At 55.2% G+C, this 10166-nt stretch overlaps 1 protein-coding gene across 1 annotated transcript; it reads left to right on the top strand.

The window, feature by feature from the left end:
• Positions 1-481: 481 nt before the first annotated feature.
• Positions 482-9217, top strand: NCF1 (neutrophil cytosolic factor 1). Its single transcript, XM_029086298.1, has 10 exons — positions 482-556; positions 880-955; positions 2881-3046; positions 3173-3228; positions 3569-3691; positions 4092-4325; positions 5047-5233; positions 6491-6598; positions 8294-8436; positions 9099-9217. The coding sequence occupies exons 1-10, from the start codon at positions 482-484 to the stop codon at positions 9215-9217; spliced, it is 1287 nt and encodes a 428-aa protein (XP_028942131.1).
• The last annotated feature ends 949 nt before the right edge of the window (positions 9218-10166 follow it).

The raw sequence follows: 10166 nt of genomic DNA, 5'->3' as shown, positions 1-10166 counted from the left end.
GTTTTCCCCCAGCCAGCACTACGTGAGTACACAGCCACCTTCCCACAAGCTGAGTAGCGAGGACTGGCCGGGGTAAAAACCCTGGCTAGCAAATTTCTTTAGATAAATGTGACTGAGGGCCCCAAAGCATCTTTTTTGGGGGGGGGGTCACAGCTGCTGGAGGCAGCCAGAGGCTGAACTCTCCTGCACAGACAAGTTTTTAGGCGCTGCCTTTGCAAGTCATTGGTTACTTAAGGGCTTTTCCCTCTGATTCCCACCTGTCTGCGTGTTCCTGTCCCCTCTCCATCCCTCCCAAGCTTCCCTGGCACCCAGCTCGCTGCCTGGGCAGAGCTGCTGGCATTGGGGTGCTGGAAGAAAATCCTGTGCTTTATCTGAAATGGAAACATTTGTGAGGCTCCCCAGGGGTTTGGCCACAGGGGTTTGGTGTGGGGTCCTGCTTGTGCACAGAGTGCAGTGCCTCTGCTTTGCCCCTCAGGTCTACATGTTCCTGGTGAAGTGGAATGACCTCTCTGAAAAGCTCGTTTACCGACGATTTACTGAGATATATGAGTTCCATGTGAGTTGTCCCAGGGCAGGTACCAGCCCCCAGCCCAGTGCACCAGGGTGTGGGTGAGGAAAAAGAAGAGGGTGAATTCCAGCTGAAATTACCCCAAACAACCTGGCTCAAAAGAGTCTCCTGGGTCCCTGGGCTTCAGTCTCCTTCACCCTTGAAGTGGGGAGCTGCCAGCTCTGTGCTCCCCTGGCAGGTTTCTCCCACTGTCACGGTGCGGGGAGTGGGGCAAGCGCCAGGAAGGGGGGTGAGCTGTGGGCAGGGGTGTGGGTGCCACAGGGGGACCCGTGGGTGTCATCCTCACAGCTGTGCCTGGCTCTGCTCCACAGAAAGCTCTGAAGGAAATGTTCCCCATTGAATCCGGGGACATCAACATGGAGAACCGGATCATCCCGCACTTGCCAGGTGAGGGGCAGGTGCTGGGGCTGGGGGCTGAAATAGAAATTGCAGCTGGTTGGGAAATTCCCCGGTGGGCTGAGCTCCACCAGCTGCCTCCCGTGCAGATTCATGGTGCCGTTTCTGTTCTTGCCCATCAGGCTTGAAATCAAAACCCCAGAAAGGTCGGTGGTTTCTCCTGACACTCTCCAGCCCCACAGACCCAGGGCTGGGTGTCCTGGGGACACATCCCACAGCATCAGCTGCTACCCACGGCCAGTACCAAGGGTCTGGCTGTGGGGAACCTGAGCTGAGCCGAGCCCTCCTTCAGTGACACTGTCCCTGGGACTGGTTTCAGTGCCCTTATGGCAACACAGATATTTTGTAAGAGGAAGTGATGCAATATGTCTTCAATGACAGGGAATGGACTCCTGATCAAAGAGCTGACAGTTTGTGCCCAAGCAAGGTGCAGGTCAGCAAAATTCCCCCTTTTATTTCCTTTCCTACTTTAAAGGAGACAGGTAGGAGCATGAGAAATAGCTGTGGGTTGTGGCTGACACTTGTCAAGGAAGAATAAACCTGCAGCACCATACAGCACTGTACAGCACCATGCAGCACGATACAGCACCGTACAGCACCATACAGAGCCATACAGAACCATACAGCACCCTACAGCACCATACAGCAGTGCTGGTGCCACATCTGGGGGGGGGTTCCCCTCGGGGCCAGACTGACACCGCTGTGCTGGGACCCTTCCCACGCACTGTCACCACTGTGCTGGGGCTGTTCAGAGTGTCCTCGTGCCATTTGAGGAACTGAAAGCACTGGGGACAAGGCAGGCTGCGGGGGGTGAAGGGCAGCCACCAGCTGCACTCATGCACCCCGACATGGGGTTCAACGTTGCCGGGGGTCAGGGCTGCCAGAAGCATTCTGGAGCCCTGGGTTTAAGAGAAGCTGCTGCAGGACACACACTGTGGCTGGGGGGACGGGAGGATGTGCAGGTCCCCTGAATCCCTCCTTGTGCCCAGCCCAGTCGCTGCATTTGTGGCCCAGCAGCTGGGCTTAGTCTGAGCATGGATGTGGGAGTTATCCCATAACTGAAATGGGGTCAAACAGGGTGTTTTCTGGGCTTTTATGAGCTCTGCAAGGGTCCATGGGCTGCAGGGGACGAACCTGGCTGCTCAGAGCTCTCCTCCAGGCTGCTCACAGCACCTGGGCTGGGCGCTACGCCGTCCTCGCCTCCCCAGCCGCACTGTTCAAACAAGGAACCCGCGGCTGCAGAGCTTCTGCAAAACAGCCCTGTCCCTGCAGCCAGCACCTCCCCATGTTCTTCAGCACCCTGCATGGTCCCTTATGCCCTTGCCATGGCCAGGGATGGAGCAGCAAGGGAGAAGGCTGGACCACGCTCCCTCAGAGCTTCACCTTATGGGCACCATGCAGCACCCTCAGGCCAAATCCATTCGTTTTCAGGGCAAAAATAATGATTCAGAGCAGCCCGCTTGGGATCCCTTCTGAGGAAAGGCTGAGGGAGCTGGGGCTTTTTAACTTGGAGAAGAGGAGACTGAGGGGTGACCTCATTAATGTTTATAAATATGTAAAGGGCCAATGTCAGGAGGATGGAGCCAGGCTCTTCTCAGTGATGCCCAATGATAGGACAAGGGGCAGTGGGTGTGAGCTGGAACACAGGAGGTTCCGCTTAAACTTGAGAAGAAACTTCTTTACAGTGAGGGTGACAGAGCACTGGGACAGGCTGCCCAGGGAGGGTGTGGAGTCTTCTCTGGAGACATTCAAGACCCGCCTGGACGCCTTCCTGTGTGATCTCATTTAGGTTCCTGCTCTGGCAGGGGGATTGGACCGGGTGATCTTTTGAGGTCCCTTCCAATCCCTGACATTCTGTGATTCTGTGATATTAGTAAAACCAGGGCGCTCTTTCTGCTTTTTCCTCTCTCGCCCAGCCCCGAAGTGGTTTGATAGGCAGCGCTCGACCCAGAACAGGCAGGGCACGCTGGCTGAGTACTGCTACACGCTGATCAACCTGCCCCACAAGATCTCCCGGTGCCTGCACGTGGTAAACTTCTTCAAGGTCCGTCCCGATGACATGAACCCCGTCACGGACAGCCAGTGAGTCCAGCCGCCTGCCACTAAAATCCTGTGTCCCTGGGTGCTGGCAGCAGCCCACAGGGAGGGCACCACTGCCAGAGCTGGGGGGGGGGGAGCATTGAGCTGCCTTTGCTCTGACCTGTCTAGGATCAAGAAGCCTGAGGTCTTCCTCCTGCCAAAGGATGCCAAGAAAAACACCACCGGTAAGAAGCCTCGCGGCTGCTTCCGTGGCAGCAAAGCCCAGCAGGGAAAAGGGCAGCTCCAGGGGGGACAGGGCAGGGATGAGCCGAGGAGATCTGCCCCATGGCAGATGCGCTGGCCAAGAGTGCAGGGAGCATGAACCAGCCTGTGCCAGAGCTGCAGCTGGGATGAAACCACAGCCTCAGGCAGAACGAGTCCATGTCCTGGGATCCAGCTGGTTCGGGCACAGAAGACACTGGGAGGATGCTTTGGGCTGTCCTGGGCTGTTCTTGGCCTGCCTGAAATAGGTTAATTCTGCATTGGGAACTGGGAGAGGGAACGTCTCTCACTTCTCCCCCACAGACATCACAGGCCCCATCGTCCTGCAAACGTACCGAGCCATCGCCGACTACGAGAAGAGCTCCACATCTGAGATGGCTGTAAAAGCTGGGGACATGGTGGACGTTGTGGAGAAGAGTGAAAGCGGTATGTGTCCATCCCTCTGGAGAGCCCCCGAGGGCCATCCCCCTCCTGGCCACCATTTCAGCAAGGACAGGGACTCCCCTTGCATCTCATGTCCCCACGCAGGATGCCCTGGGAGTTGTTTTTGCTGGTGCATGGGTTAAGGGGTCAGCAGTGGTATGATGGTCTCCTGATGGAAAGGAGAAGTTCAGAGCAAATGTAAATAGCAGCACTGAACCCCTCAGTGCTTCCCACCCCCTGGGACGTGGTTCACATTCAAATGGAGCCACATGACAGTCAGGGAGGGTGTGGGGCAATCCTAGAAAACCCTGCAACCCCCTCCCATGCCTCAGCCTGTGAGGTTTCCTGCCCAGGAGGAAAGAGGATGAAGTGGCCAAGTCCTCTGGTTACACCATGTAAACAGAGACTGGCCCCAGCACCATCCCACGTCCAGGCCACGTGGATGCCAGCACCTACCCCGGCCAGGGACGGACCCGGTGCTGGTGCCCCCACACCACCCTCTGCTCTTGCCCACGGCTGCTTTCGTTGCAGGCTGGTGTTTGCCGGTTGAAGAATAATCGGGGCTGGGTGCCAGCTGCCTATCTGGAGCCGATGGATGGTCCTGATGAGCCTGAGGAGCTGGAGCCCAACTATGCAGGTAAAATGTGGGGGTAACTGGAGTGCACAGAAGAGCACAGCCTGCCGCAGCTCACTGCTGGGGTGGTCCATTGCAAGATGCTGCAGCAGAACTGCTGGGCAGGGAGATGCTGTAGGAGCTGCCAGGAGGGATAAATCTCATAGTTCAGTGTCTTCATCTCAACCTCAGGAGCTTCCCGTGACCTGTGACTGAGCATTAGATGCTTGTTTTGGCTGATCACAGATGCACATCTTCATCTGGTGGCCATCCTGAGCTAGCTGGGTGCATGCTGAGGTGCTGGGTTAGCAGAGGAGCATGGAGCAGCATCAGAACCCAGGCACAGGCTTTGCCCAGCGCTTGGCTTCTGCGCTGTCCTTATCAGACCCAGCATGACAGTGGCCCCTTATCACACAGAGCAGAGGGAAGGTCCTGCAGACTCACACTGGTTGCTCTCCGAGCTTCATCTTTGTGGTTTTCAAAACACTGCAACAGACTCTATTAGCACAACACTTCCTTCTTCCTCATTTAATCACCCTGATTATAAACACGCTCTTCAGCAGACATAGAGGTACTTCCACTGCTCGCATTCACCAGCTTTCTCCTGGAGAGGTGCTGGAGGGGCTGGGATGAGCCACAGGCACCAACAAGGCTGGGGAAAGTTGGAAACCAAACTTGGAGACCTGAAGCACTCTGGGTCTTGCCTAAAATGTAGGGTACATGCTCTGGTGCATCCTCCCCTCAGCAGCTGGAGAGGATGAGCCGTGTCCTGCGGGTGGTGGCTCAGGACCTGCTGTCCCGATTTTGTGTGCAGGTGAGCAGTACGTTGTCCTGAAAAGCTACACAGCTGTGGAGGAGGATGAGCTGACCCTCAAGGAGGGTGATACCATCGAAGTCATCCACAAGCTCCTGGATGGCTGGTGGGTCATCAGGTAAGAGATGCCACAAACAAATCAGACAAATCGACAGGCTGAAAGAGTTGGGGCTATTCAGCCTGGAGAAGAGAAGGCTCTGGGGAGATCTTATAGTGGCCTCCCAGTACCTGAAGGGGCTACAGGAAAGCTGGGGAAGGACTTTTCATAAGGGCGGTTAATGACAAAACAAGGGGAAATGGGTTTAAACTGAAAGAGGGGAGGTTTAGATGAGATATTAGGAAGAAGTTTTTCACTGTGAGGGTGGTCAGACACTGGAACCGGTTGCCCAAGGAAGTTGTAGATGCCCCCTCCCTGGAAGTGTTGAAGGCCAGGCTGGATGAGGCTTTGAGCAACCTGGTCTAGTGGAAGGTGTCCCTGCTGATGGCAGGGGGATTGGAACTGGATGATCTTTAAGGTCCCTTCCAATCCAAACCATTCTATGATTCTATGATTCTAAGTGGGATTCGGGCAGAGGGAAGGGATGAACCAGAGGTTCTCCACACCAGGGCTGTGAAAGCCACCAACTGTTTGGTGCTGTTGCCCAGCATTTCCTTTTGCAAAGCTGCTTCTCATAGCCTGTGGCTTTGCCAAATGTTAAATATTGCAGCTGGGGCTTCCTCTGCTGGGTGCTTCAGAGACAGCCAAGAAGGAGGCAGATGGAAAAAAAAAAAAATCATCTATTATTTTGCCTCCAAGTGTTCTGGCACACTCTGTTTTGCAAAACCTCAGCTTTCACCCCAGCCCTGGCCTGCCCTGCAAACCTGCCCTTTCCCAAGGGAACCTCCAGCTGCATTTGTGCTCTGGAGAGTCACAGTTTGTACATTCACAACAGGACACAACGTGGCTGCAAACCCTGGGGACCCTCCTCCCCTGGCTTGTGCCCAGGTGAATGGTCCAGGAGGATCTCCTGGTGTTTGAAGGCGTGCTGGGCTGGAGGGGGAGACAGGCCAAGGACCAGGGGGTGTTTCCTGAGCACGTGGTGGGTGTCTGGCAATGCTTCAGGAGCCCACCAAAACCCCCAGGGGAGATCATACAAGCTGGTGAGACCCTGAAAGCTGTGAGCCATTGCTTTGTCTGCTACTTACTCAAAAGCCATGCTTTCAAGGAGAGCCACAGGCACACAAGGTTGAGGGGAGAGTTGAAGCCCCCATCACTGTAAGCAACATGAGAAGAAACAGCCCACCCAGCACCAGCAAAGCTGCTGGGGACAGGGGTAAGGAGGTGATGGTCACAGAGCCAAGACTGCAAGGGATGTTGCTTTGTGTTACATTGCAGGAAGGGTGAAACCACAGGTTATTACCCCTCCATGTACCTGGAGAAAGCTGGGGAGGTGAACATCTCTGTGAAGAGCGAGCTGAGAAAGCAGAGCGCTCCTCCACGAAGGTAGGAAAACCCCAGGCAGCAGGGAGGAGAGATAAAACTCTTCTTCAAGGAGGGTGAAATGAAACCAGACAGTGGTTTGTAGTGTCCCTTGTTCGCCCTGGCAATGAGGAACTGCCCAGGAGAGATGTGAGCAGGGCAAAGACAGACCAAGAGGCAGGTCCTGCAGGGCTGCAGAAAAAAAATAGCTCCATGCTCCCCGATTTCCACGGGCAGAGAAGCACCCCAGCTTTTCTGATGCAGGACTGCACGGTCCGTGCTCTGGCAGGTTCTCCAGGCAGTTCTATTTCTTCCTGTCCTTCTCTAAAGTTTCTTTTCTGGGCTAAACTCATTTAATTTTCAAATTGGCTTTTTTTGTTATTTCCAAAGTGCATCCACCAAAATCTGTGAGGAGCGAGGAGAGATTGGACTAATCAGAGCTGCCAAATGGCCTGATCTGGTGGGAGGATTTGAGCTAATGGAAGGGATTTGATTGTGATTATAAAGATAAAAAGCAATAAGAAGTCATTAATTCTGATGCAAAGAAAACTGCTGGGAAGGGCAGAGCTTGCTGCTCTCCTTTCTCCTTTCCTCCTTACCAGAAAACACAGCAGCCTTGCTAGAAAATCTCAAAATCCAGCTCTGCTGGAGCATGGATTGAATGGGAAACAGTGTAAAGTGGCCCAAATCCACCTCTCAGAGCACAGTGGTGCCTCTGGGTACCCTTGGGGAAGGTGAGGTGGCCTGGTTGGAGGACAGTGACTTGTCCCCCCATGGTGAACCCTGCCCCTGTGGTGCTGGTGATGGCTGAGCCCTGCTGCAAAGGTGGTGACCTGCCGTTGTGGATAAGAGCTTTGCTATGAAATGGGGTGTGTGCTCAGACCAGGGAAGGGCTGAAGGTAGATGAACACATTGCCTTGAGCAGAGCAGGAGGATGATGCCACAGGATGGACACCACCTTGCTCGTGCCCTGGTAGTGAAGGCAAAGCAGTGCAATCTGCCTGCCCAGGGACGGTCCCCAAGGCTGGGGGTTCCCCTCCGGCAGCCTGCCACCACTCAGCCCCAGCCTGCCACCACTCAGCCCCAGCCTGCCACCACTCAGCCCCAGCCTGCCACCACTCAGCCCAGCCTGCCACCACTCAGCCCCAGTGTGCTCAGCCTTTCACTTCTCTCAGTCGTGTCTCTGCTGTGGGTTCAACACCCCACACCCAGGTGCACACCAACACATACCCCACACTGTTCCTCTGGCTCAGGGACTCGTCCTTGGGTGTCGGGGGCCATGCCAAGCCCCATACCAGGGATCTCAGCATTGCAGCCAGTACAGGAGCTGTGTGTCCATTCATCAAAGAGCTGTAGATCACTTCCAGGGCTTTCTTGGATGAACCTCATGCCCATCTCATCCTTCCAGCCTTATGCCCAATCTACCTCACCATCCCCATCATATTTTCCAGATTTGTATTCAGGCTTCACCCTTCAGTATTTGCTTCCAAACCACCATTCCAGCTGCCTCCTAACACGCTGTCCACCATGTCCTACCTATGGCTTCCCTTGAGAGCTGGCAGCCACCCGCTGCCTTCCACCGGGCAAAACCAGAAAGCAGATCTTGGGGTTTGGGTGAGGCAGAGGAGGAAGTGCTGGAGGGAAATTCTTGCCAAGAAAGTGTGTGGTGTGAGAGCTGCTGGTGTGGAAACTGAAAGTTTTGTTTCTGACTCACTGCAGATCCACCGTCCGAAACGCAAAGAGCATCCACAAGCAGAGCCGGAAGCAGATCACCCAGGAGACCTACAGGAGGAACAGCAAGAAGTACATCCAGAGCCAGAGGAACATGAAGGAAAATTTCCAGAACAAGGCCAATGTCATCCGTAAGTCTCAACAAGGTCTTTGCCCTGGACACAGGCTAAAGTCCTGCAGGCATGGCCCATGCCCTCCAATGCCAGTGGCTGGAGCAGGACAGCACATGGAGGTCACACCTTGTCTGTCCACCCTTGTCCTGTGGGGAAAGTGTGTGCAGGGAGGTATTTTTTGTCAATGAGGTTTCATACCTCTGATTTTAGGACTGACAGAGAAAGAGCAGAATATGGTCCTGGTGGGAGGTCAGCCTACGTTTAGGACCTGTGCTTTCCTCTGTGCACCTAACCTCACCTGTGCTGCTGTTACCATCACTATTGTCATTGTGTTAGCTGTCAGCAAAGCACCTAGAGGGAAGTGCTGCATGAAGAAGGAGGCTACTATTGAGGTAGATGCTTTAGACCTTGTAATCCATGTGCGGGATCCATGACCTTTCCAAGGGAGAGCAACTCCTTGCGTAGACCTAGAGCTGGGCTCCCACCTGAGCAGAGCTCCCAGATGGGAACCAGTGGGCTTATGCCACCATCCAAACCTTCAGGAAGACTATCACACATGGCTGAGACAGGAGGAGAGGCAGGAGGTTTGGTGGCCGTTCCATAGGAAGCTTTTGAATGTTCACATCAAGGTGTTGGGTAGTGGAGAGCTCTGACCCATCTCTACTCTGCTTTACCCGCAGTTGAGAAAGACGAGCAAGAGGAGAACAAGCCCAAGGCTCAACCTGCTGTTCCTCCCCGTCCCAGCAAAGACCTCATCCCGAACCGCTGTACCGAGAGCACCCGGAGGAAGATCCTGTGATCTCTCAGCCCCCCGCACCAGCCAGCCCATGCTTTATCTCCACCAGCTCCTGCACAGCCAGGGCTCAGGGCCGGACTGGGGGATCCGGGTGGCTCTGGGCTGTTGGCTGGGTCAGCGCAGCCCAACACCCATCCTCACCCGCTGGCATGGTGAGCCCAGGGTGTCCTAATGAGGAGGGACCCAGCCCTGCTCCACAGCCACTGCGGACCCCTCACCACTAGACCACCTTCTATCTTCTATTTGTATTTTGAGTGATTTTTGTGGTTTTTCACCAATAAAGAGAGACACTTCATAGAGATATTTCAATGCACCATAGCAGCAGGAAAGGTGTTTCTCCCCGTGGGGGATTGGGCAAGGGGCTCTTGTGAAAGATGCCCACAGGGAGGAAATTTGGTTGCAGAGGGAAAAGGACAGCAGCTTCCTGCTGGAAGGAGGCTGGGTCCTCCCCTCAGGTGCCAAGCAGGGGATGGGATGTGGGGACAGGGACTTTGCCGGGGTGGGGCAGTGGCCGTGAGGCAAGGTGGCTGCCCAAAATGGTGGTAGAGGCTGTGGGGCTGCCAGGGCATGACGGGCGAGTGGCTTCCAGAGGCTGTGGGGGTCGGTCCCTCCTGCTGCTGCACAGAGGGCCACCATGTTGGGAGGCCAGTGGCCACCACAGCATGGCCAGCGCCTGTGGGATGTGGCAGCTTCTCTGCAGGGAGCGTGGTGCGAGGGCTGGGTGTGGGAGCCACCATAGCCAGCCCTGCTGCTGCCACACCAGGGATTGGGCTTGGGCTTGGGTCTGGACCTGGGTCTGGGTGTAGGTTTGGGACTGGGTTTGGATTTGGGATTTGGTCTGGGTCTGAATTTGGGATGGCGTCTAGGTTTGGGTCTGGGTTTGGGTTTCAGTCTTGGTTTGGGTCTAGTTCTAGGTCTGGGTTTGGATTTGAGCCTGGGTCTAGGTGTTATC

This window comes from Antrostomus carolinensis, unplaced genomic scaffold (assembly GCF_000700745.2).
Source record: "Antrostomus carolinensis isolate BGI_N321 unplaced genomic scaffold, ASM70074v2 scaffold42058, whole genome shotgun sequence".
NCBI lineage: Eukaryota > Metazoa > Chordata > Aves > Caprimulgiformes > Caprimulgidae > Antrostomus > Antrostomus carolinensis.
The sequence above is the reverse complement of the archived record's forward strand: the minus strand, read 5'-3'. Positions and strand labels throughout refer to the sequence as shown.